The sequence below is a fragment of the Chelonia mydas genome, chromosome 19 (genome assembly GCF_015237465.2).
Source record: "Chelonia mydas isolate rCheMyd1 chromosome 19, rCheMyd1.pri.v2, whole genome shotgun sequence".
Taxonomy (NCBI): domain Eukaryota; kingdom Metazoa; phylum Chordata; order Testudines; family Cheloniidae; genus Chelonia; species Chelonia mydas.
The window spans coordinates 9,612,221-9,638,998 of NC_051259.2; the positions used below are offsets into that span (position 1 = coordinate 9,612,221).

General features: G+C 49.3%; 1 protein-coding gene across 7 annotated transcripts; it reads right to left on the reverse strand.

Annotated features, from left to right (window-relative positions):
• Positions 1-1,181: 1,181 nt before the first annotated feature.
• UBXN11 (UBX domain protein 11) lies at positions 1,182-25,437 on the reverse strand. 7 transcript variants are annotated; one of them, XM_007064802.4, is made up of 15 exons: positions 25,372-25,431; positions 24,096-24,181; positions 22,615-22,652; positions 21,779-21,889; positions 21,253-21,353; positions 20,308-20,362; positions 18,647-18,723; positions 17,042-17,156; positions 13,853-14,070; positions 13,482-13,559; positions 6,798-6,918; positions 5,647-5,750; positions 4,513-4,583; positions 3,165-3,311; positions 1,182-2,322 (listed from the first exon to the last, which is right to left on the reverse strand). In XM_007064802.4, the coding sequence occupies exons 2-15, from the start codon at positions 24,152-24,154 to the stop codon at positions 2,163-2,165; spliced, it is 1,455 nt and encodes a 484-aa protein (XP_007064864.3). In that variant the 5' UTR covers positions 24,155-24,181; positions 25,372-25,431; the 3' UTR covers positions 1,182-2,162. The 7 variants fall into 7 exon arrangements, with proteins under 7 accessions (XP_007064864.3, XP_043387956.1, XP_043387957.1 ...); XM_043532021.1 differs by lacking the exon at positions 25,372-25,431 and adding an exon at positions 24,999-25,292; XM_043532022.1 differs by lacking the exon at positions 24,096-24,181 and having other exon boundaries at positions 25,372-25,437.
• Between the last annotated feature and the right edge of the window lie 1,341 nt (positions 25,438-26,778).

Sequence of the window (26,778 nt, forward strand, 5' to 3'; positions counted from 1 at the left end):
GCAGGGGAGTTCGGGGTGGTGGTCGGGGGTGGGGGTGTGGATAAGGGTCAGGGCGGGGAACAGGGGGGTTGAATGGGACAGCAGAGGGCAGTCAGGAGCAGGGGTGGTTGGATGGGACAGGGGTCTGGGGTGGGGGGCAGTCAGGAATGAGAGAAGGGGTTGGATGGGGTGGTGGGGGGCAGTCAGGGGTGGGGGTCTGGGGAAAGTCAGGGGATAGGGAGGGGTGGATGGGGCAGGGGTCCTGGGGGGGCTGTCAGGGGACGGGGGGGTTGGATGGGGGCAGGGGCTGGGCCACGCCTGGCTGTTTGGGAAGGCACAGCCTCCCCTAACTGGCTTTCCATACAGTTTTGGAAACCCGATGTGGCCCTCAGGTCAAAACGTTTGCCCGCCCCGGCTTAGCACTTCCCTAAACACTCAAGTGAAAGTTGACGGATGAGAAACTGCGGCTAAAGAATTGCACAGCTTAAAAGTGTTTGAACACAGGAGAGTGCTCGGGAGAGCCTAGTAAAAGGGGAAGGTGCCCAAGGGCTCTCTGCATTGCACAAAGGGTGCAGCATCTTCAGCCACAAATCAGCTGGAGATTTGTCATGTTCTCACGCTGACTGGGTCGAAGGCTTTCCGGGACAGGAGGGGGTGAGGCTGGAATAGGAACATGGCTTAAGGCTCCCTCCCTTAATAGCCCTTCATAGGAAAAGGTGGGGTATGTTCTTTATTAGCTGAATCCTATGTGCCTAAGCTAGTCACAGAGATCGTACTCTGTCCTGCAGTGAAATAGGCTGATGCAGAAGGGGGCTTGGGTCCTTAACTCTCAAGGCCTGGAATCCTCCCATCTTGTACTTGCCAGATCATTTCCACGTGTGCAAAGTGAAGCACGGCACCACTCATCTGATTTGATAGTACTTTGCCCAGGGGATAAATGACAACATGGTACAAAGCCTGAGAACTGGGCCCTCGCATAGGACAGAAATGGGGGAGTATGTCTCTCATGGGAAGGCAGAGGTTGGCACTATGGTGGCCAGGCTCAGCCATACAGACTCGGAGGCTGTTAACATTGGACACTTGGGGTCTGTTTAAAGGAAGAAATGTTTCATGTAGAGGAAATGAAAGTATTGGCACCGCCTCGCTGGAGTGGCTCTGGTTGTGTCTCAGCCCTGCAAAGGACTCAGCCTGATTCCACTCAGTCCAGTTTAACCCTATTGACTTTAATAGTTAAGCCCATTTGTACACCAGCGTGAGATCGGAATCTAGCCCTAATGAAGAGAGCAGATGCATGTGGAAACTGGACTGTAACCTAGCTGGGAGGGCCCTCACAGCATTTCACCTATGCTATATATAAACTTAGTTCTTGAAGGCTCTGTCTACTCTGTAATAAAAGACCATGGTATGGCCATGTCTGGCCTGGCTCAGCTGACTCAGGCTCACCGGCTAAAGATTGCAGTGTAGACATTCAGGCTTGGGCTGGAGCCTGGGCTCTGAAACTCTGCAAGCAGGGTGGGTCTCAGTGCTCTGGCTCCAGACCACACTTGATCATCTATGCTGCTAGTTGTAGCCCCCCATCCTGAGCCCAGCTCAACTGATGTGGGCTCTGAGAGTGGTGCCAGTTTTTTTATTGTAGTGTAGACATAAGGGACCTGCAGATGAGGGCACAGGTGTTGAAGTGAACTCACTGCAGCCTCTCAGGGGCAAAAAGATCATGTGACCTTCAGCAACAGTGGAGAGAAACCCAACTTGGATAGAAGTCCCCCAGGATAATATTTACACAGGTAGGTTGCCATGTGATGAGGCCGCAGGCCTCTAAAGGCAGCCCCCAGAGGCTAGTAGGATCCAGACTGGCAGGGTGTGTGGCCTTGAGTCACCACAGTTCTCTCACCCATAGTGCAGGGAGGAGCTAGATCTCCAGGGGTATTTCTCCCCCTTGCTTTGCCTACAGGAGGTGGTAGGCCCAGGTAACAATGAAGTTCAACTGAATCTGGAAACACAACCCCACCCTCCGTCCCCCATGAGTAAGGGAGAGGTTGTAGCTTATCTGATTGTGCAGGGCTGTTCCTTCCTCTTGCCTTAGCACAGAGCCTGATGGAGAAGGGGATGATGGGGGAGGAAAGCAAATTGCTTCATGTGAAGTAGCAGTTGCAAGGCCAGCTGGCTCATCTGAAGCTGTTAAACTATCTGTGGCCCTGTCCCTCCTTGGCAGAAGGGATCTTTTCCCGTAGCAGAAGGGAGGCGTTGGGAATCAGTCCACACTCCTGCAGGGTCATGAAGTTGTCAGCATACACTCTCTGGGGAAAGGTGCTGATGATCTCATACAGCTGTGATTCTCCACCCCTAGGAAAGAACAGTACAATCTTTCCTGTGAGCCATGTTCCTTCCACAGAGCGGCTGGGAATAAGCTAGTTGCAGGGTTACACAAGAGCAGAGGGCTAGAGCATTTAATGAGTAACAGAGGTGTTTCCAGCTGAGATGGAAAGCCCAGCCCGTAGAAGGCTGTTCCAGACAGCAACAGCTAGAGCAGGGAAAGCTCTTACAGCTCTGTAGTGGTGAGATCACCAGGCACACAGAGCTTAGGCCAGGCAGGGCTACGTCCTGTAAAGGGAGCAGGGACAGGAGAGGGAAGGTGCCTCTGGTAGGCCAGAGTTGCTTCCAGGATGTTAAGAACCAGGGCAGTTTTGAAGTGGATTGTGAGAAGGGCATGACAACAGTCAAGGTGAGGGTTGCTGAGGAGTGGGCGTGGGGAGCAGAGGCAACAACGACATGCCCAGGTACCACTGCAGGAGGTAAGGATGAGTTGGGAACTACTGAAACAGAAGAGCCAGAAACATGGAAGACTATGCAGATGTCCGCTCCCTGCAGGAGGTAGGATTTGAAATCTCTACACAATTCCCAAACCATGGGCCTGATCCTGATTCCGCTCTGGAGGTGCTGAGTGTGACAAGCACCTTCAACCCCCACTAACATCACTGTATGCTGAGGGGGCTCAGCACCTGGCAGGCAGAGGCACTGTGATCCTGTACCTGCTGGACTTACACTGTATTCTTCAGACGGCTCAATTCCAGGGATCAAGCGGGATCTGGAAATGCCACTGGCCCAGTTTTTGCTGTGGACTGATTCAGTGGGGTGGAGTTGTTGACCTGGCTTGCAAAACCCCTCTTTCCTCTCCCTATACCTACCTGCTCTGGGCGAGGTGCCGGCGCAGGTCTCCTATGGTCTCTGTGAAGAGCATTTTTACAATGTACGTCTGCTCCCCATTCTCAGATTTTATCCGGAGAGTGGAGATGTTGGGGGCTGGAGGCTGGTCCTGTTCGTCTGCCTTCAACCTGACGGCCATAAAAGCCGGTTAGACAAGAAACAGCAATTTTACAGAGAGACTGATCAGGCAATGCTAAGTGGCCTAGCCTGGACAGGGCATCAGGAGAGAGCCAAAGGGAAAAGGGAGGTGCTGGAATAGAGAACGGTACCTTAAAAATCTACGGAAATGTCTACACTAGCTGGTAAAACTATTGTCGGTCTGGGGTGTGAAAAAAATCCCCCTGACTGACGTAAGTGTCACAGACAGAAGCGCCGGTGTGGACAGTGCTATGGTGATGGTGGGAGACGCTCTCCCGCCGCATGTTGGGGCTGGTTTAATTATACCGATGGGAGAGCTCCCTCCTGTCGGCATAGAGCGGCTATACGGGAGACCTTACAGCGCTGCAGCGTAGACATACCCTTAGCAGTTCCCTGAACCCTGATTGCTTGTGGGCAAATAGGCCAAAATGGCTTACAAAGTGCTACATGCCTTTGAAATAGCTGAATGTAGAAAGACAGCCCCAACCGCCTACCCCTTTGCGTGAGGGAGAGGTTGTAGCCTATCTGATCATGCAAGGCTGCTCTTTCACTTTCTGAGATAAGCTGGTGCTCTTTTTTTGTTCCTTATTCTGGATCAAGGCTGCTTGGTAGGGTTGTTTATTTGCCTTTTTAAATACAAAGTTCTGCTTGGTTTATGGTGACATTAGAAATTCAAGTCTTGTCTAGCCTGGAAGACTCGCTGACTATGGGAGAACTAGTGAAATGGTGACCCCATTTGCTCATCTCTTCTCTGGAGGCACTTTCCCATTCAGAGGGTGAAAATTGAGAGAAGGAAGAATTTATAGCCAGACTGGTTCAAACTCCTTGGGTTTTGCTTGTTCTTGTGAACACCCTTTTAATACCAAGGGCTAGCTAACATTTTGAATAAAGGAAGCCTTTGCTGAAGATGTCAGGATTCATCATAAAAATCTCAGACACCTCCCAAAACTAGGAAAGATCAAACCTGGCCTTCCTGATATTTCTGAAGTAAAAACCAAGCAGAAAAAACTCTTGCATTTTTGCTTTAAACCACACAAACGAACCTTCCCTTTCCAAGCCCTCTTTATCCATCAGAAAGCAGCAAAAATGGGAAAAACCATTATAACAAATCTTTGCAGGTTGCCTCTGATGGCTAGTGGACGGACAGGAGAGACTGACCATGCATTAGCTGAGGGAACCACTGCCCTTTACCTCTCCTTCATTGCTCCAAGGATGGGCGTCTCCACTAGGATCACTTCATTGCTACTTGTCCCATCAGAACCCTGAAACCAACCAGGGAAACCTCAGATACTATCGGCCCAGCTTTCCTGGATTAATACATGGGGGCTAGTCCCCCGTTTTCTGACAGCAGGTGGAGAATGTGCCCTCCTCCTGAGCCCACCAGCTACAAGGCCAATGGCTTCTCCATCCTCCCTCTCCCCTGCTGCTCCCAGCAGGATGCAGCAGACTTGGCACAGCGCCAAGCAGGCAGGTTTCTCCAGCAAATGGTCAATATGGCTTCTACACTTTGTACCTAGTTAAACTATTTATTTTTAAAAAATCTGCCTGGCCTGGTCCTGGTGCTAGCTGGGGCTTCTTCTAATCTAACAACTAACTCCCCCATTAATTGATTCGTCCGTTTTAATCCAATAAAGCTAGATTGGTCTACTTCCTTCTAAATGTTCTGTATGGGCACCAAGTTTAATTATCATAATTACACTGATCTGAGGAAACTACTTGCTCCCCTTCAAGCAAAATGACAGGATCTAGATCGAACACCCGAGACAGTAACTTCACTGAAATGTTTACTCAGTCATCAGATGGGTTAGGAATGATTTCCCCCACCTCAGGTAGAAACGATACAGTTCCAGAAAGGGATGAAAGGGCCTGGTGAAAATACATCTCATGCTTTCTGCTGGAGTCTTTTCTGAATCCAGGAGGTTGAAGATTTTTCAAGAGAAAGGGCCCAGTTCTGATTCTATTTGCACCTATGTAAGGTTGTTGGCTTCCGTAGAGTTACTGTTGATTCACGCCAGCGTAACTGCAGACTCAGAAAACGTCTATACAACCAGCATCTCAACTACAGCACTGTAGCTATTCCACTGTAGCATCACAGTGTAGACCCTTCCTACAGCGACGGAAAGAGTTTTCCCCGTCACTGTAGGTAATCCACTGCCCGAGCCGTGTTCTTCCATCGACCAAACTGTGTCTACGCCGGGGTGAGATCAGCTTAACTACTGAGCTCAGAGGTGTTTTTCACACCCCTAAGAGATATAGTTAGATCAACCTTAATTTTAAGCATAGCCTAGCCATTAAGACTCAGTGTATGCAGGGGCTCTGTCATACCTGCAGAGTTTCTTTGATTGGCCCTCGGATATCAATCACTTGTCCCTCCCGGATCAAGGATTTTGGAAGTTTGTTCAGAAACTGCTCCAGTGAGAGCTTGGGACCTGCCACGAGAGGGGGGGAGCAGGGGGGAGAGACAGGGAGGGGAAGCAGGAAGGGGAATCCTATATGTATCACATCACACCAAGCAATTAAACGAATACTAAAATGTTCCACGTCTTGGGCTCATCAGAATTATACTTTGGACTGTTCCCTTTTGGGAATGTGTTATTAGAATCACCCGTAACGCATGTGATCCAAATTCCACAGTATATGAGCAGCTCTTCACAGCTAATAAATAACAGCGATATACAATTGCTGATGGGAAATGCATATGCATAGATTATTATATGTTGCCATATATGGCTGTCCAGGAACATACATAACCATAACCATGACTACTCCCACTATACAACTACATGTCAGAACATATGTCACCAGACCTTCCAAGATCTAGCCAGAGCAGTTTAATTTTCAGTCTGAGAGAGTAATTTTTGGCAACTGTTGGAGCAGATTTCTGGAATGCAGAAGGAAAACAAGGGACCTGTGAGATCGTCCTAAATAATATGTCTTTCCCCCAGGGCTTGGAGATGTGCTGTGACATATCGGAGATGGAGAAGATGAGGTTGGCATCTTGAGGGGGGAAGATGCCCACTTCTATAAGTAACTTGCAATAGACCAATTGTTTGTTTGAAGGCCCAGTCCCTGAAGGCCGTCACCCACGCTATTCTTCTGAATGTCTCAAGTGGGCGATGTTGGAAAGACCTCGAGAATGAGCTCTGGGTTTCATGCGGAAAGTGGGTGGGTTTCATGCACAGTCTGGGAAAACTGCCCAAACTGTGGTATTTTATGAATGGCAAGTCTCAGGACTGTTTGCTGCTGTGATCTCCGTGAAACTGACTGTTGGGGCAGCTCTCAGCTCCTGCAGCAGCACATGGAATCACACACATAACACTCCTCTCAGAACGTCACCATGCAACTCAGAGACTCTCAGAATTAACTCCTTAGTAACCGGATGCCTGTTGCCAGGCTTCACCAGGGCTTTATTTATTCTCTCTTTTGGGGCTAAGCAGGGGATCTCCAGGGATTAGCGGGAATGGCAAAAGACTCACCTGGGATCTCACTGGTTTCCTTTACCTCACTTGACTTCGAATGGCCAACTACCTGCCCCTGGCCAGGAAAGTTCTCTGGTAGCTGCCTCTCCCGAAAGAAAACGTCTCTTCTGTCAGTGACCTGTTAAATTAACACTAGCTGCCATTAGCAAGCCTGTCTGCCTCCAGGACCCAGCTCTCACTGCATCAGAGCACACTAAAGGGTAAGCAGCAAGAACAAAACAAGAACAAACAACTAACAGAGACAGTTAATTCCTCCTGAGGGTGGTTCTAACATAGAACCCCTATAAAGGAAGCTGTCTGCAGATCCTTTTAGACCCTCCAGAAAAATAAACCCACACCTGTGTCCCTTCAAGTCTAAAACCCTTCTACTTAGCAGTTCAATATCACATCCAGACCCTAAGACAGATGATCACTCCAGCCTTGCACACATTTGTACAGTGATTTGATCCTGCTTTGTGCCTCAGTTTCCCCATCTATGAAAACTGATCCTCAGATAAAAGGTGATGTGAAATTGTAAAGTATTCTTTTTATCAATAGGCTCACCCAGGCGTTTGCCTTGATCTGTGCTAACAGAAGAAGGGATGTGCAAGCAGCCAGGACCACCAGATGTCTCTCTGAACCGAAAGAAGCAAAAGCACCATATTCAGCCCCCCCATGGTCCCCAGTCCCACCCAGTTCAGCAAAACACAACTGTCAGAGAACCACAAGGCCACTTTGGGTACGTCCACACGGCAATAAAACCCCTGTGGCTCATCGGCCTCAGGCTGCGGGGCTATAAAATTGCTGTGTAGCTGTTTGGACTTGGCTTGGGGCCCAGGCTCTAGGACCGTGTGAGGGGGGAGGGTCCCAGAGCTAAGGCTTCAGCCCAAGCCTGAACGTCTGCACCACAACCTGAGGCCTGTGAGCCCAAGTGAGCGGACAAAGGCCAGCCGCAGGTGTTTTACTGCAGCGTAGATGTACTCTAAGTCCTCACTGGGCATCTTCCATTCCCTCATGACTCTCTAACCCCCACAGCGACAGGCCCAACATTTTCAAATCGGGTATCTAAAGTTAGGCACCTACACGGAAGTGGCCTGATTTCCCAGGGGGGCTGAGCACATACAGCTCCATGGGATGTGTGTCCCTAATTTTATATGTGAAGGTCTGGATTATGATATCCTCTGCAGCTGCCTCCGCTGACGTGTCATTCCATATTCTTTATGAAAATATGCTTATGATATGAATATGACATAGCTGAGATATACGTTATGCAAGATGGCGCATGTGAGGTATCATTGGAAAGGTTACGATTTACTGAATGCGATTATCCTATTTGTAGGCATGCATCATTTCTGTATCTGAAATTAGGAATATTGACTATGTATCTGTATTTCAGCTAAGCTACTTTGGGTGACGCCCACTGCTAACACTTCAGGTAGAACAATGGAAAAGCCAAACCGGGTGGATGGCCTTCCTGTGAATCTGTGGGTCAGCCTGTGAAGAATGGCTACAAGGGCCCTACAGAGGCATGTGACCATGTCACCTGATACTGGAACCCATCTTGAATTCTGTACTTTTCCACAAGAAGCTGGTGTGTGGGAGGAGTGTCAAACTAGGAAACAAAGGATTCCTGCTTTATGCAAATCCTATTTAAGGGTGGGGAGTGAGGTAATCCAGGTCCTCAGTTCTCCCCTGCTATCCCACCCAAGAAGACTGCTGGAAACAACTTAGGCCTGGTCTATAGTACGCGGTTATTTCACAATTAGCCAAGTTACTTCGAAATAAAACTGAATCCGTCCACATGACCAAACCAGTTTTTTCGATTTAAAGGGCTCTTTAATCTGATTTCTGTACTCCACCTTGGCAAGTGGAGTAGCGCTAAAATCGAGATCGCAGTTCCGGGTTACAGGTACTGTGGACGCAATTCTACATTATTGGCTTCCGGGAGCTATCCCAGAATGCTCCCTTGTGACTGCTCTGGACAACACTCTCAACTCTGATGCACTAGCCAGGTAGGCAGTAAAAGCCCCAGGAACTTTTGAATTTCCTGTTTGGTCACCATCAGCACAGTCCACCATCACAGGCGACCACGCAGTCCTGGATTCGCAGAAGAGCTCCAGCATGGTCCGAACGGGAGGTACTGGATCTCATTGCATTTTGGGGAGACGAATCTGTTATGGCAGAACTACGTTCCAAAAAAAGAAACGCAAATACGTACGCTAAAGTCTCCAGGGCCATGAAGGAAAGAGGCTACTCCAAGGACACAGAGCAGTGTCGTACAAAAATCAAGGAGCTCAGGCAAGTATACCAAAAAGCCTGGAGGCGAAAGGGCGCTCTGGGTCACAGCCGCATACATGCCGCTTCTACCATGAGCTGCATGCAATTATGGGGGGGGGGACGCCACCACTACCCCACCACTGACCGTGGACACCTGCAAGGGGGGAGTAGCACGGAGCGAGGAGGATGAGTTTTTGGAGGACGAAGAGGAGGAGGAGGAGGAGGACAGTGCACAGACGGCAAATGGGGAATCTGTTTCCCCCCCTAGCCAGGAACTATTCTTAATGCTGGAGCCAATAGCCTCCCCCCATTCCCAAGGCATGCTCCTGGACCAGGATCCTGGAGAAGGCACTTCTGGTGAGTGAGAGCTTGATCAGAGCCACACAGTGAGGGGTGGGGGGAAACCCAGCTGCGCTGGGCTGTTTGCCTTTAGTTTAAAGGGCTCATCCCTGCTCACAGCCACGTGGTGTGGGGGGGAGGGTGTGGTGTGAAGCGATCATCCCAGAGAGCCCGCAGGCCCTCCTTTTATATGGCAAACCCACCAGGCATTGCTTGCTATGGGAAAGAGGGCCCAGCAGTTTGAAAACACTGAAATGAATGCAGAAGAAGCAGAACCCCGCGTGCCCCTAGGGCTTACCATGGCTGCCTGCAAGCTGAATTCTGTTGCCCGGCCACATGTGGGGGTTTACTCACATCAAAGCGGCAGGCACTTCAGTATAAGAGGCAAAATGAGACCTTGTACAGAAAGAACATGTGCAGTGTACTATGAATTGCCTGTTTCACTGAGAAAGAGTGTCCCCTTTGTTCTCTAAAATGTCTCTTTTAAAATACTACCCTCCCTTTTTCTCCTCCCGCAGCACGTGCAAATGTTTCAACGTGGCCCCTATCTGCTCCATCCCAGAGGCTGGTCCAGATTAGAAGGTGGAAAAAACGAATTCGGGACAACATGTTTGCCGAGCTCATGCAGTCCTCCCGCACTGATAGGGCCCAGCTGAATGCATGGAGGCAAACAATTGTGGAGTCACGTAAAGCGTTACATGAATACGAAGAGAGGAGGGACGTGTGCGATGAGAGCAGTCAGGATGCTATGGTCAAGCTCATGGGGGAGCAAATTGACATGCTCCGCTGTCTGGTGGATCTAATGCGGGAAAGGCAGCAAGACTACAGACTGCCGCTGCAGCCCCTGTATAACCGCCCTCCCTCCTCCCCAAGTTCCATAGCCTCCTCACCCAGACACCCAAGAACACCGGTGGGGGGGGGAGGCTACGGGGACCCGCACAGTCAACCCCAGAGGATTGCACAAGCAGCAGAAAGCTGGCATATCAAAATTTTTATTTGGTTTCTGGACTTGTCCTTCCCTCCTCCTCCTCCATCCCCCTAACCCAATATCCCACGCCTCCCCCGTCTAGCTTCTGATTTCTCTCAATGTTTTGTGCAACAAATAATAAAGAATGGTTTTTAAACAATTGTGACTTTATTTCCTTTCATATATATAGGGGGCGGGTAACTAAGGGAAACAAACACAACTGTCTCACTGTGCCCTGGCCAGTCATGAAACTCGCTTTCAAAGCTTCTCTGATGGGCAGCGCACCCTGCTGCGCTCTTCTAATCGCCTTGTTGTCTGGCTGTGAGAAACTGGCCACCAGACGAGTGGCCTCAACCTCCAAACCCGCCATAAATGTCTCCCCCTTACTCTCACAGATATTGTGGAGCACACAACAAGCAGCAATTACAACTGGAATATTGGTTGTGCTGAGATCTAACCGGAGTCAGTAAACTGCACCAGCACACTTTCAAACGTCCAAAAGCACATTCTACCACCATTCTGCACTTCCTCAGCCTATAGTTGAACTGCTCCTGACTACTGTCCAGGGTGCTTGTGTATGGCTTCATGAGGCTGGCATTAAGGGGTAGGCTGGGTCCCCAAGGATAACTATAGGCATTTCAACATCCCCAACAGTAATTTTCTGGTCTGGGCAGTAAGTTCCTTCCTGCAGCTGTTCAAACAGACCAGAGTTCCTAAAGATGCGAGCGTCATGCACCTTTCCCGGCCATCCCACGTTGACGTCAGTGAAACACCCCTTGTGATCCACCAGTGCTCGCAGCATCATGGAAAAGTACCCCTTGAGCTTTATGTACTGGCCGCCCCGGTGTTCCGGGGCCAAGATAGCGATATGCGTTCCATCTATCGCCCCGCTGCAGTTAGGGAACCCCAGCGCATTAAAGCCATCCACAATGGTCTGCACATTTCCCAAAGTCACTACCCTTGATAGCAGCTGGTCAATGATTGCATTGGCTACTTGCAGCACAGCAGCCCCCACAGTAGATTTGCCCACTCCAAACCGATTCCCGACTGACCGGTAGCTGTCAGGCATTGCAAGCTTCCACAGGGCTATGGCCACTCGCTTCTCAACTGTGCGGGCTGCTCTCATTCTGGTGTCTTTGCGCTTCAGGGCAGAGGACAGCAAGTCACAAAGTTCCACAAAAGTGGCCCTACGCGTACGAAAGTTTCTCAGCCACTGGGAATCATCCCATACCTGCAACACTATGCGGTCCCACCAGTCTGTGCTTGTTTCCCGTGCCCAGAATCAGCATTCCATGGCATGAACCTGGCCCAATACCACCATGATCTCCCAATTGCCACATGCCGTGCTTCTAGGAACGTCTGTGTCCATGTCCTCATCACTACCATAATCACATTGTTGTTGCTTCCTTGCCCGGTTTTGCAAGTACTGCACATACCGCTGGATAATGCCTGAGGTATTTACAATGGTCAAAACTGCAGCAGAGATCTGATCGGGCTCCATGGCTATGGCGCCTGCACAGGTAATCCTGGAAAAAGGGCGCGAAACATAAGAGAGCAGAGTGGCAGCGGAAGAGGTGCCGTTCCGTTCACGGTAGCAGAAAAAAGGCGGGAAATGGTTGTCTTCTGTAGCTTTCATGGAGCCGGGAGCCCAGGACAGACAACGTGGAGAAGCTCGGAAGCGCGACAATAGCGGGAGAGCAGAGCTGGCGGCGGAAGCTGTGCTGCTCGGTTCATGATGGCTGAGCAGAGTTGGCAGCGGAAGCGTTCGATGAGGAAGAGAAAGAGTAGATAGTAGAGATTACATAGGAAGATGAGAGGAAATGAGAGGTGGATTCATAGTAGCAGGAAAGCAGTGGTGCACCATCTGCTGAAAGCAGTACGGCGTCTGCACGCCAAAAGGGGGCGAAACGATTGTCTGCCGTAGCTTTCACGAAGGGAGGAGCGACTGACAACACACACCCAGAAACACCCGCAAAAATGTTTTTGCCCCATCATGCACTGGGAGCTTAACCCAGAATTCCAATGGGCGGCGGGGACTGCGGGAACTGTGGGATAGCTACCCACAATGCACCGCTCCAACATTCGATGCTAGCCTTGGCACTGTGGACGCACTCCACTGAATTTACGCACTTTAGTGGGGACACAGAAGACCAAACGTATAAAAATAGCTTCTGAAAATTCGAACAGAATAATTTCGAAATAATTTCGTACTGTAGACGTACCCTAAGACTGAACTGGGGGAAAGAACTGGACCCAGGTTGCAAGGGTGTCTGACCTGTGAAGATTATTAGAACCACATTTAGGGTGAGAACTTACATATAACCAGTTTCTTTAGTGTATTAAGCTTAGTTTGTGTGCTGTGTTTTATTTTCTTAGTAATCTGCCTTGTTCTGTCTGCTACCTCCTTAACTACTTAAAATACACCTTTTATAGCTAATACATTTATTTCTGGTTTATAATACAACCCAGTTTATGTGATTTATAACTGGGGGGGGCAAGAAGTTGCATACACCCTCCTCCACATTGAGGGAAGAGGTGAATTTTATATAATTTTCGGTTTGTACTCCGAAGGAGTGGGGGTAGACATGTGGGCGCTGTGGCAAGCCCCGAAGGTGAGCCTTCTCAGCGCAGATCTCTGTCTTTCTGTGCAGCTGGGTGTGGCCCTGCCTGTGCGCTTGGCTGGAAAAGGTTGGAGAGCCCAGTCCAGCAAGACCAGGTAAAAAGGGGCCCAGGCTGGCAGAATAGTTTGACTCAGTGGTGTCCCAGCACACCAAGTGACACCCCAGGGGGGTTCAACCCGTCACACCTCCCGCCTTTGACTGCTTTCTAGTGACTCAGAAATTTTGCCCTCACTGTCTCTTTCTAACCCATGATTAATTGAAGCAGACAAACCGTTCAGTTCTAGTGCACAAAGGCCTAGCCCTTTCCTGTAACGGCTGTAGCAGGTGCGTGCCCCACCTCAAAAGTCTAGCTGCACGTGGGATGGGTTTAGAAACATCAAACTGCTTTTCGTGTTGAGAAAGGCCTGCAGAGTGGTGCAAACAATACGATAGAAGCAGTTTGCATGGAGAGAGGGATTTCTCCTAAAAGGAAGATGGCGGGGGCTTTCCATTGCTTACCTGAAAAGGAACACCATCCGGGTAGCGTGTCTGTAGCTCTGAGGGAAAATAGCCATCCATGATATCCTGAAGACATTGCTGAAACAAAGCATGAATGCTTAAAAATCAGGCCTCAGACTCCATAGTACCTCGCTGCTGATACATTCCACCTGCATCAGACCTGGAGACCTACAAAGGCACTACAGGATCTCTGACTGGGAAAGACTGGCAGATCCTCTAACAACCATCATTCCTCACGAAGCCTTGTGGGGGGCAGATGGGACTACAGTGACCCCCACAAGCCTCAGCCTTTCCCCACTCCCACCCTCAGCCTTTGCTGAGGGAATAGTTAGATGGCAATAACTTGACTTCCTCCAGGAATTGGTCCATACCTGCGTGGACGGCTCCTCATACGACCGGAAGGGTCCGTTGAACATGACTATCCCATTCTGATAAAAAGTGAGGGATATTGATTGGGGCTGCCTCAGTCTCGCACCTCCTGCTGTACGTTCGATTTGAGACACACCTTCCCCAGCCAGCACGTTTAAATCTTTCAGATTTTCAAAAATTAAATCAAAATCGATTGGGTAGTTGGAAACAGTTGAGTGACCTGCAGCAAGGAAAACAGAGTTATCGTCGGGGAGGAGCCTGCAGACAGGAGTGTTGAATCTACGCGTCTCCCTGCATGGGCATGTTAAAGGTGCTGCCCAAACCCTACCATTTTAGGCCTGGCTCCCACCTGCCTCCACTTTGTGTCATTTACTCCTTTGGGAAGGGAGTGTGAAATGCTATCACATCAGAATGGCAGTGTTTCGCTTCCACACTGCACAGGTGTATATAACGCCACAGTGGAGAACCAGTCCCCTTGTTATCAACTTATGAAACTACATCATCAGCCAATACCACAGCCTGCACTCCTTGGAGGCCCTGATTATTTTGATGGTTATAATGTACTTAGCATCGTTCCTTGCTTGGTGCTGTACAATACAAAGAGGGAGGTGAGGTGCCTGTCCCAAAGAGCTTACAACCTAGGTTAGACCAGCAGTTAACTTCAGCACAGGCTGCTGCAGGGAACACAGATGGGACACCATCTGACTGACTGATCTCAGGCAGATTGCTCTTTCTAGACAATCCCTTCTCCTGCTGGTGGATTATTGGCGAGAGGGAGGTCTTTTGGGTGCTTCAGAAAGCGATGCCAGGTTTATGGGGTAGAGCAGAAGAGATGTGCAGATGACAGTGGGAGAAGTATATGAGAAGAGGAAGTGAGCGCAGAGATGTTGACTGGGATGAGGCCTCTGATATTTTCAATTCTGCTTTTGACACATCCTTCAAAGGATAAAAATGGCATCAATAAGCAGAAGCAGTCTCTGTAAATGCATCAATCTGCAAGTAAGGCCAAGTGAACTGACATGCTAGTCTCTGTGCTTTACGCCCACTGCTATTCAGAGATCATCTCCCTTACCTACTTCAAAGAGTTATGAAAGTTAAGTAGCGGGGAGTTTTCACAGCACTCTGAAGGTGAGGCTGCTACAAGTCCCAAGTATATTCTCATAATTCTCTCTTACCACTTATCAGGAAGCCATCACTAAATACTATAGGATTCAACACAATGCAACCGGCTCCCAACAAAACCACTCACGTGGCTGCTGGAGGAAGGGAACAATAGTGTGCTTTGATGGGGTCAGGCAATCGGGGCAAATCAATGCACCTAATACATACAGAAAGGGCCAGATTTTGATCTCACACCCATTTCATGTCTGCGTTGCCTAAGATTGGAATCAGGCTCCAAACATTCAAAGTGTGGGGACTGCTTCTGAAGATTTTCTTCCTGATAGCTGACCCATTAGCTCCACAAAAGAAATGGGCTTTATAAAATATCCGCAGTTACTAAACTATGTTCCTGGTGCCGCTTGTGTTATATTGCAAGTCTTCTTTCTACTGAAATGGGTTAGGATGTAGACCCAGGATCACCATGAGGAAATCATAACAGGGAAGGACCTTAGCATTTGAAAGTCTGTGGGACCTATCATACCCAACCAGGGCCATCCCTAGCCATTTTGGTGCCCTACACAGCCCCCCACAGGGTGTGTGTGCATGTGGCCTCCAGACAGGGCCTCCAGACTGGGGGGAGGAGCAGGCTAGGGGGCCAGGGGGGAAACTGCCTCCCAGCACTTGCTGGCGGCGCGGAGCAGGTTGGGGCCAAGTCGCTCCACTTCCTGCCCAAAATTTCCTGGTGCCCTACGCAGCTGTGTACTTTGCATATGGGTAAGGACGGCCCTGTACCCAACCTGCATCCAGAGCTATCTGTAAAACATTAGACCCTTTCATCCCCGCATCAAGCTGTACTAATTTTCACTGGGTATCTTCACCTCTGCTGTAAGCTGCTTCCACACTGTGCTCTGGCCATACAAAATCCTTCCCCTCACTGCATTTTCTATCATTTAAGGATAGGATTTTCCAGTCCCACTGATTTGCAATGATACCTGTGCACCTACGACACTTACGAGCTTTGGAAAATCCCACACTACCGTTTTTTGTCTTTCCCTAAAGCAAAGAGGTTGATTTGGGGGTTCAGATCCCAGAAGCCATCATTCCTAACAGGCCCCCTTCCATGGGCAACGTGTGAACCGCTGGCTAAAGTTGGCTAGCCCTCAGCTCTGCCCCTTCTGGCCGAAGTCCCCCCTTGTGCCCCCCACCAGAGCCCCCCCCCACACTGCAGCCCCCGGCCCCTGTCCCAGGCTAGTGTCCCCAGCCCTGGAGCACCATGTGGGAAGCACAGCCCCAGCCCCAACCTGAGCCAGGGCTACAGCACAGGGACAGAGGAACTGGCAGGAGGGGGCCTGGGGGCAGAGCATGGGTGGGGACACTCCTGGCTGTTTGGGGAGGCTCAGCCTCCTCCAGCCTATGATACCCACCGCCCATGCCCCCTTCTCAACAGCCTCAGCTGAGAAGCCAAAGGCTGGATGTCATTGACACCAAGCTCCCCTCTTAGCCCTAGGGGAGGTCTCTCCGGGTCAGAGTTGAAGCATATTGGGAGGGGAGTGCAGTAAGGGGGAAGCCTGACCTGCTACTGCCCACATAGTGCCTGTTCTACAGATAACAGAGGGGAGGTTTTCAAAGGGCAGTTAGGTGACTGAAGTCAAAGGGTGTTAGGTACCTATCTCTCATTAGCGCCTTTGAAAATCTCCTCCGTTGTGTCCAGAGATGTTAATAAAGTTTATATAAAGGGCACTAAAAATTCATCTCTAAACACAAACTAAAAAGTCAAACACGTGAATCGAACAGGTTTTTGGACCAGGCATTTCAGATAGAAAGGTGCATCTTTCCAGGGTCACACCCAGCTAAGGTGTTACGTAAATAATAAGAATTGAATGAATGACCTACGGGCTAAGAGCTCTCTGCACAAGTCTTGGCACGATGAAGCAGTTCAAGAGGAGTCACAAAGGCCTATCGTACCATGAATCTGATTGATTAATAAATCCCAAATTATCTGTTTTTCCAATCTGGAGAATATTATGCCTTTTTTAAATACCCCATGAGGGGCAGGCTGTCTGCCTCAGCAAAGGGCATTGCTGCTTTACCTGGTTTCCAGAGACCCCTTGATGGCTGATTTTCCTGCCTCTTCAATGATTTCAACTCCTCCAGCTGTTCATTCCTCTCTCCAACCCAAATCAATCCATAATCATTCAGAAACCGCTGCATGGGGAAGGGGAGAAGAGGATGAACTAGCTTGAGAAGCATGGGACTATCAAAGGCCAGGAATGGGAGCTGTAAAATGAGTGTTGCCTTGAACAAGTTTGACCTTGTTATAAAGTGCGGGGGTGAGAAAACTCACTGGGCAGGAAGAGTAGCATGTCATGGACTCCAAAAGTTGTATGAATCTATCCACAATGACCAATCATTCAGTACTCAGTTTATCATGTCTTTGATCACTGCAAAGACTTTTCAGTTCTACTGAGTCAGCCAGTTAACTTGAAACAGTAAAAGAAGGGACTGAAACAAAACTAAAGCCATACAGATCAAAAGGAGGAGGCATAAGTGTTTGCATATAAACGCTATTAAAAATGCATGCAATCTAGCCAGGTGTCAATAATAATGATGTGCTATATTTACTTAGCACCTTTCTCCCAAGGATCTCAAAGTACATCACAAACATTAATTTTTTAAACCCCACAACTAAATGTGAGTTAAGTCAGGACAACTACCCGCATTTTACACACCGGAAAACAGAACGACAGAGAGGTTAGAAGACTTGTTCAAGGCCACACAGTGAAATTAGTGGCAGCACTGGAAGAAGAACCCAGAAGTCTTGACTCCCAGTTCCCTGCTCTAATCACCAGGTTAAAGTTTCAGTCAGACATCAATTTTGTATTATAGAGGAAAGTGTTGTGGTTCCATATCAAACAGCTGAGCATGTATCAAGAGCCACTGACTCTCTGTGACACAGCTTTCCTGTCTGTAAAATGGGGATAGTAATAGAGTAGATTTGGGATCCTTGGATGAAATGAGTTAAAATGCAAAGTAGTAATAGTATTAATAAATGTTCCCCACACTGCAATTTGGATAAATAATTCTTCACTTCCTGTCCTACAATCTTGTGTAGTGTTGCTGTGAGCTGTTCAAAGGCTACTGTGTTCCACCCTAGAGATGACTGCATATCACAGGTGAGTGAAGTGCTCCCCAGAGTGACGGATTCTCCAACTCTTGACGTCTTCAGATCAAGACTAGATATCTTTCTGCAAGATATGCTTTAGCTAAACAAGTTATTGAGCTCCTTACACGAATAACTGGGTAAAATGTAATGGCTGATGGTTTACAGGAGGTCAGAAAGAGTAGATGATCTAATGGTCCCTTCTGGCCTTACAGTCTAAGAATCTATATACAATTCCCTGGGTTTCTTCAGAATGAGCGGTGCTACGATTAGCAAGCTGCTAATTATTATTGAGTGTTACATCATATATCAAAACAGACTCAAAAGGGAGAAAGGAAAAGGAGTGGGAAGGGGATTAGGGAATGTCCCTCATCTTCCATTTAACCTGTTCCTTCTGTACAGAGGCTGTAATAATAGGCAGTGATATTGAAACTGGCAGCTTAGTAAGAACCAAACATTTATGGACTGAAGGAACAGGAAGCCAATTCCAGGGGAGCACAGGGTGAGGCCAGGGGGGTCCATCCATGAATCTCACCTCCATTTCCCAGACCTGATTCTGCAGCTGAAGACACTTCACCTCCAGTTCCTCTATTCCGCTTGACGCTGGGGAATCTGCAGAGGAAAGACAGAGACCTGAGGTGTTTTATTTTTGCTCTAAAAAGCTTCAGACAAGAGCTGAGATAATCAGCGTCAGGGAGTACAAGGATCCTCAGCCCCCTGTCTATAAATAACTGCACTTGAGTCAGCAAGGCACAGAAGCTGAAAACACAACTCTTTGCCCACTGTCCCCTGACTGTTCAACCAGGGTCACCTCCAAAAAGATGTGGATGGATGAAAAGACACATTTGTCAGTTATTTATGGGCAACACTGGTGAGCTTCTATGCTGCACAGAAGGAGCTCGTGTAAATGGCGCTGTTTGCAGTAATACAGTGGGCGTGACTCGACTTACCCAGTTCATATCTATGAATCTATTCAAAAGTCAGCAACCCGGTGAATCTGGATCTACTCTGCTGGATAGAGTGACCACCACATGATGGGGTATATAAACCCTGTCTGTAGTTTGACAAGGTGGATACACCCTACTCCCTGAGTAAAGAAATCATCAAAGTGACTGGGGGAAGGCAGCAGTACACATGCCCATAGGCAGGAACACAGACGCCTAGGGAACTTTTACTCTGAAAAACTTAGGTGCCGAGTGAGTTTACGCCCCTACAGAGTTCATCAGGAATTTTGTGAATTACAGTGGAGCAAAACCAGGACTTAGGCACATAAACCCCAAATGAATGCACCCACATCTGGAGTTTAAGCACCTAAGTACCTTTGTTGATCCCACCCAATGTGTCAGGGCTCAGCTTGAGGGAACTACTGAATTCCAAGGGACTTTGAGGGAAGTCAACTGTAGGGAGAGATTCACTCAAGGCTGGATCAAATTTGGAACTAGATCACATGTGGGACAAGGGGAAACCTTGGCTGTGAGAGTTCTTTGAGTCACACAGTAAACCTTGGCTGTAAGAGGCCTTTTTGATTTATTTAGCTGGGAAAAGGCCTATTTCTTCAATCAGCTTAAATCTGAACGCTGGTTTGTTTGCTCTCTTCCCAGCCTTGTTTCTTCTGACCACTCCTACACACCAAGTGGTTATGTGGCCATCTTCTACTTGGGTTCTCAGTCTTGTGGGAACACTTTACCATAGTGAAAGCAGGTCACTGTGGCATCTGAGCGCTGCACCAGAAACCAGCAGCTTAAAAGTCAGCAGCAGGTGCATGCATGAACTGAAAACCTGCTGGCAAATGAAGCAGTGAGTTTGTAATTCACAGTTGTCCTTGGCGGGGTACTGGAACTGAGCTTCCCCAAGGAAAGGACTGTACTGAGGTCCACAGCAGCACCTCCCAGTACTGGAAAAGAGCACGGTCTGAGCCTAAGGCTGTGTCTACACTGCCACTTTCAGTTCTAAAACTTTAGTAGTTCAGGGGTGTGAAAAAACACCCCCCCCACCTCGAGTGACAAAAGTTTTAGGCTTAAAAGTGCCAGTATAGACAGTTCTTTATCGCCAGGAGCCGCGCTCCCGGCGATAAAGCTACCACCCCTCGTTCAGCGCTGCAGCACCCACACTATAACGTGGGTAGTGTAAACACACCTGAAGAGAATGTAAGCCACACACAGGAAACAGAAGGGTGCCAAGAACAGAACAACTTACCTTTTCCTTTCTGAAGGATCTTCACCTGCTTCTCAAGTTCAGCAACCTTTCTAGCCTGAAGATCCAAGAAAAAAGGCAAAAATAATGATTGCACTTGGTTCCTTTCCTCTGAGGATCTCAAAGCACTTTTCACATACCGACTGATTTAGCCACTCTGCTCCCAGAAGCCAGGTAGGTTAACTACACTTGTTTTATGGATGGGCAAAGTAAGGTCTAGAAAGGGTGCGGCCTGTCCCAAGATCACATAGGGCTGGACTGTGGAGTTACCACAGGCCCTGAGTAAGGGAATAGCACATAACTGCGCAGTCCCAGAAGTAGGCCAGGGACCAAGTCACCCTGCCTGCCCATCCATTGCCCACCTGCATGAGATGGGGAGTCGTGACCCCATGATCGTTGCTCCTCCTCTCACATACAGTCCAGTTATGCAGGTTGCGCTCATGCTTTCTTACCCCCATTGAGGGTGTGGCTCAAAGTTAAGTCAGTAGTAAGTACATGGCAAATCTGGGGTTAGAACTCAAGAGTCCTGATCTTCTAGCCACTAGAAACACTATTTACTCTAAAGTGTCTATAACACCAACAGGGTACTATCCATTCCCAATTCTATCGGGTGTGTCTGCTTCAGTGAGACCTCTGGCCTTCTAATCAACTCAAACATTATAAAATGGAAGGAAGAAAAGAAACATCCAAAGCAGAAGAGTCAATGACATTAGGTGTTAGGGCTCATTTTTTCCAAGGATCACTGCAGGGACTGTTCCTTACTGCAGTATGGTAACAGCAACTGGGCCTCTACAGTGGGTGGTTTCTGTAATTAGTAAGATACAGGCCTAGCAGTTGCCTTGTCTAAAGAATAATTACACCATTTTAGCCCAAACTAGGTATGATCTGGTTCTGGCTAACATGGCTAGAACTGTTCAGACAGGGCCCAAATGAGGCTGGCATTTTTACCTTCAGCTGGATTTCTTGTGCTTGGCTCTTTGCTTTTTGTTCCAACAAAGCAATTTTTTGCATCATGGAGGACATGAGCTCCATGTCAGTCGGAGCTGCCCCTATAAGCACAAGTACAACACATCACCCAAAAAAGCACCTTCAGAATTATAATTTTAAATTGACCAAGGGGAACCCTTATGATCATCCAGTGCCACATTACATGGGCTGAAAGCATAGTGCAGGAATCCTGGATTAGCCCTCGCAGACAGCATGAATGGATGTCCTGTGAGCACCGTGCATAAATCCTGCAAGTCCCTGGCCAAAGTAACAGGCGTAGATATGGACCTTGCAGCAGACACTGTGTATGCATCCCTAGATCACCAACTGGCACACTGGGTAAGTAAGTGTTCAGGGATGTGAAATGAGCACCAGACTCTGTAGCTGGATTCACTTATCAAGCACCATCTATGGACCATTAAGGTTATAGACCCTGATGCCAGCACTGTGTCTGGCTCAGCAGCAAATGTCCTTTCAGAGACATTACCATGGGTACTTGTTTTTGTTGCTGTTCCCTTTGAGCAGGAAGGGGAAATGTCTTGCACTGGAAACTTTGTTCTAGGAGACAGGATGTCATTCAGTAGCGCAGCTTCATCCTCTGTGAATCAAAGAGGAAAGAAGCATCAGAGGCAGGGCCAGGTCCACATTTTAGATGATGCCTCATCAAAATCTTGTGAAGAATATGCTGGGGTGTATCGTCAGGGAAGGAGAGGGTTGGGGAAAGGGTGTGACACAATCCCACTCGCCCACCCAAAGGCTTCCGAAATGATGATTATTAAGCTTCAAGAGTGTGCTCGGCACAGTATGACACTCAAAGGACAATACAGTCCATACCTTGAAGAGCTTACACTTTAAACAGACAGACAAAGATCGGACACACAACTATACTGGGAGGCAGACCATGGTGCTAATTTAGAGTATGTTTTTCTGAGGGTGAGAGAGGTGAGTGGTGGGACTGTTCGCGCATTAGAAAAAAGGTGACGACAGCATAATACTGTCCAGGATTAGTGTTTGTGAGCCTCACAGAAGAAGGGAGTTTCAAAGAGGGATTTGGAAGACGCAATTTGCTCTGCATTAGAGAGGGTGTTCTGAGCATAGGTGACAGCATGGATGAATGAGGGAAGCAGCTCGATTTGGAACTGTAAATTATTTTAGAGAGTTAAACATGTTCTAACGAATCCTGGGGATGGGAAAACTACTTCCTACTAATCTGATATCAGACAGATGTGGGAAGGAGAGAGAAACCAAGGACAAGAAAATGAACTAAGCACATAACACTTCAATGTAAAAAACACATAAAGGGAAGAGAAAGGCCTTACTCACCATTGTCGGCACTCAGCTTAAATGGCACTGTCCTTTTCCTGCACATAAGAATAGGGAATACAGAAAACAAACAGCAGACAGATTAATTATTGGCTGGGTAATTTGTTTGAGGGATAACAGACTTCTAAATTACATCAAAAATGTTCTTAAAATGCAACCACCTATACTTTCTCACCAGTTCACTACACAGAAACAAATCAAACAAGCCCCCTCTTGCTTTGTGTGCTGAGTGAGCTCACACACAAACAACAAATTCAGAGCAGCCTAGCAGCAATTAAGATCACAGGAAGCCACAACTAACTTTAGCTGCTTCGCACTAGGGACAAGCAAAAGAAAGACAAACAACAAACCTGGCCAACCGTGCTATGCAGAATTGTACAATATTCCTCCTGGTCCCAGCTAGGGATCAGCTTGCACCACAAGGCCATAGAACAGGGGTGGGCAAACTTTTTGTCCCGAGGGCCACATCTGGGTGGGGAAATTCCATGCAGGGCCATGAATGTAGGGCTGGGGCAGGGGGTTGAGGTGTGGGAGGGAGTGCGGTGTGCAGAGTGCGGAAGGGAGCTCAGAGCAGGGGGTTGGGGTGCAGGGAGGGGTGTGGAGTGCGGGAGGGGGCTCAGGGCAGGGGGTTGGGGTGCAGGAGGTTCTGTGGAGGCAGTGATGCGCAGCAGGGCTAAGGCAGGTTCCCTGCCTGCCCTAGCCCCGCGCCACTCCTGGAAGCGGCCGGCACCACGTCCCTGCAGCCCCTGGGTGCGGGGGGCTCCACACGCGGCCCCTGCCTGCGGGAACCTCCCCCAAAGCTCCCATTGGCTGCAGTTCCCCGTTCGTGGCCAGTGGAAGCTGTGGAGGGTGGTGCCTGCAAGCGAGGGCAGCGCAGAGAGCCCTCTGCTCCCACTCCCCTCTCCCAGGGGCTGCAGGGACATGGTGCTGGCCACTTTCGGGAGCAGCACAGGGCCAGGGCAGGCAGGGAGCCTGCCTTAGCCCCGCTGGGCCACAGGGCTGGCAATCCCATGGGCCATAGTTTGCCCACCCCTGCCATAGAACCAAGAGCTCCAGCAAGGTTATTGTTGCTAGTATAACTGCACAGACTATTCTGATTCATATAGGGCCCTACCATGGAACGGTGGCTCACAGCTGGATTTGGGATGGCACAATACTGGTTTTTAGGGCCCAATTCTGCAAGGTGCTGAGTCACTGCAGAGTGTGGTTCTGACCACCCTTAAATCCTACTGACTTCAATGAGAGCTGAAGGGACCCAGCATCTTGAAAGATCAAGACCAAAGAAGGACCCTTCCAGTTTATACCAGGCAGCATACACAGCTGTGAAGTATATAGTGTGGGGTGAGAGTTTTCTAGTCTTGAGGCATTTGTCATTTATGCCTTGATTATAGTGTTAGGAGAAGCAGCTGATATCAAAATTTCACAAATAAGCAAAGATGGTAACAAGACAACGCAAGGAAGAGCCCTCATGTCTCATTTACCCTGGACTCTGCAGCGGGACTCTGCGGTGCTTCCCCAGGGAGGAAAGAGGAGAACTCATGGTTTATACCTTAGACAGCTCTAGATCCTAGGGAACAAAGACAGTGTTACAATTCCAGGCTCCAGGATGAAACAGAGTGAAATGCCTTGGAACACAAGATTGAGGCACACTGATGACCCCAGGATGTATTTTATCATCACACATTGTAGAGGTTTCCCTCAGAGCAGGTTGGTCTTAGGGCAGACCACAGAGTTAAAAGCCTGACCCTTCGTCTTTCATACTGAGCAGGGAGCCTCGCAGAGGATTCAGGTCCAGCCATGCTGCTTGGAGCAAAGGGTGCATTTCATGCTGGGGTCTCTTTTGCCTGTGGGGTCCCATAGGGTATGTCTACACAGCAAAGAAAAACCCGCTGCTGGCCTGTACCAGTTGACTCTGGCTCATGAAGCTGGGGCTGCGGGGCTTTTTCATTGCTGTGTAGACTTATGACCTCAGGCTGGAGCCCGAGCTCTGGGACCCTCCCACCCCGCAGGGTCGTACAGCCCAGGCTCCAGCCCAAGTCCAGAAATCTACACAGCAATGAAACAGCCCTGCAAGCCCAAGTTGGCTGGCACGGGCCAGCGGCAGGTTTTTCTTTGCTGCTTAGACAGACCCATAGAAATGACGTCAAGCACTTCATTGTGGGCCCTGTGGTCTTCACACCGGCTGCAGCCTCCAGGTGAAAAACCACAATCTGCTTCACAATCTGCCCCGCAATCTGCTCCGTTTCATGCCAGCTGGGTGCAGCCCTCAGGCGGAGGCTGCCACTGTCCCTGGGGTTGCTGTGGAGGGACCAACTCAAGCATCGTGACCTTCCGTCACCGCACCAGCACGGACATACTGATTGTGCCTCAAAAAGTCAGCTCACCGGGCCAAGCCCCCCGCATGTCATCAGTGCGCACCGCGATGACTTCACAAGTCACCACAGCGCAAGGTAGTGACGCCGGGGCGGGGGGGGGGGATCCTCATGCAAGGCTATGACATCACTATGACATCACCAACGGCGACCGTGCAAGGCGATGACTTCAGGCGGCGTCCCCGCGCAACACGGTGACCTCACAACGTGCCACCCAATGGCCTCATAAGGCGTCACCACGCAACCCAACGGCTTTGGGCATCCCTGGGCCCGTCGTCGCGGCCCCCCCGCCCCGCACTGAGGGCGCCGTGGTCGGCCCAGCCCGGCCTGAGGAGCCTCCCCCCGGTTCCCAGCCCCGAGGGGCGCGGGCTTTTAACGGACTCACTCTCCCCCCGTCGGGCTCGGCCCACGCGACGCCATTTTGTTTGTCGCGGTTGCCCCGGTTACGGCCGGGCCAGATGATTGGCTCCGCGAAGGTCCCGTGGGTCGACCACTAGTCCCAGCATGCAACGCTCGGGTGTCCTGCAAACCCTCCCCCCCATGCTCATGGGTCTGAGCAGGAGCTGGGGAGAGGGGCAGGGAATTGACGCCTCCCCCTGATGGGATATAGGGGCATGGAGGAGGCATTAACCCCCCCCCCCCATGTTAATGGGGCCAAGCCCAGGGATCCCCATGCCCAAGGACTGTGGCAGGGCCCCACTTCTGAGCCTGCTGTGACCCCCCACAGCCGGCCCCGGGCTCCTGGCTAATTCCCTCGTCACCCTGTGTACTGCAGCATGGGGGGGAGGGCTAGCTCAGGGGTTTGAGCATTGGCCTGCTAAACCCAGGGTTGTGAGTTCAATCCTTGAGGGGGCCATTTAGGGACTGGGGGCAAAAATTGGGAATTGGCCCTGCTTTGAGCAGGGGGTTGGACGAGATGACCTCCTGAGGTCCTGTGAGTCTGTGTGCCATCCTAGGAGATGCACTGCTCCACCAGGCATTCCTCCCCAGCTCGACACTCACCCTGTGCCCCCAGGATGGCTCATGGGACAGCTGCATGCTGTTCTGTGTATAGGCTTTCCCTCACTGCATAGTATCTGAGCCTCATGTATGTCAGAGGGTTAATCTTCACAACCCACCCTGAGGCAGGGAAGCAATACTTTCCCCACTGTACAGATGATGACACTGAGACACACAGAGGGAAAGCAACTTGCCCAAGGTCATGCCGCACACCAGAACCCAGATCACCTCTGGTCTGGTCCTGTGCTTTAAGCATTAAGAATTGCCAACTCTTGCAGTGTTCTTGAGAGTCTCACAATTTCGGTATTTTTTTTTAAACAAAATACAGAGATTCCAGCCCTCGTGATTGTGGAGAAAAGGTGAACCCTAAAAAGCTACAAAACCAGAATGCAAATAAAAAGGATGCAAAATTTATTGTTCTAAAACTCCCATGATTGTTCTAAAAGTCTCATGATTTTGGGTGGCCTGACTCATGATTTATGAATGTTAGGGTTGGCAATGCTTTTTTGTTGCTATTGTTCCATTTCCCCACATCTCCCACCAGTAAGTGTCAGATTTTACTCATGAGCTTTAACTTAGAAATTATTCTTTTTTAGAATCTGTTAAAAAAACCCCACTGCTGACAGTTTTCAACTTTATGAACTGATCATTCAAGGTTTATGTCAATGGATTTGCACTCCCTCCCTTATCCACAAACAGATCTGTGGGGGTCATGAAGATACCTTTTTAGTTGAATTTTCATAGTTTTTTCTCCCTCTCACTTTTTTTTTTGACTGTGTCTTTCTTCCTGTGT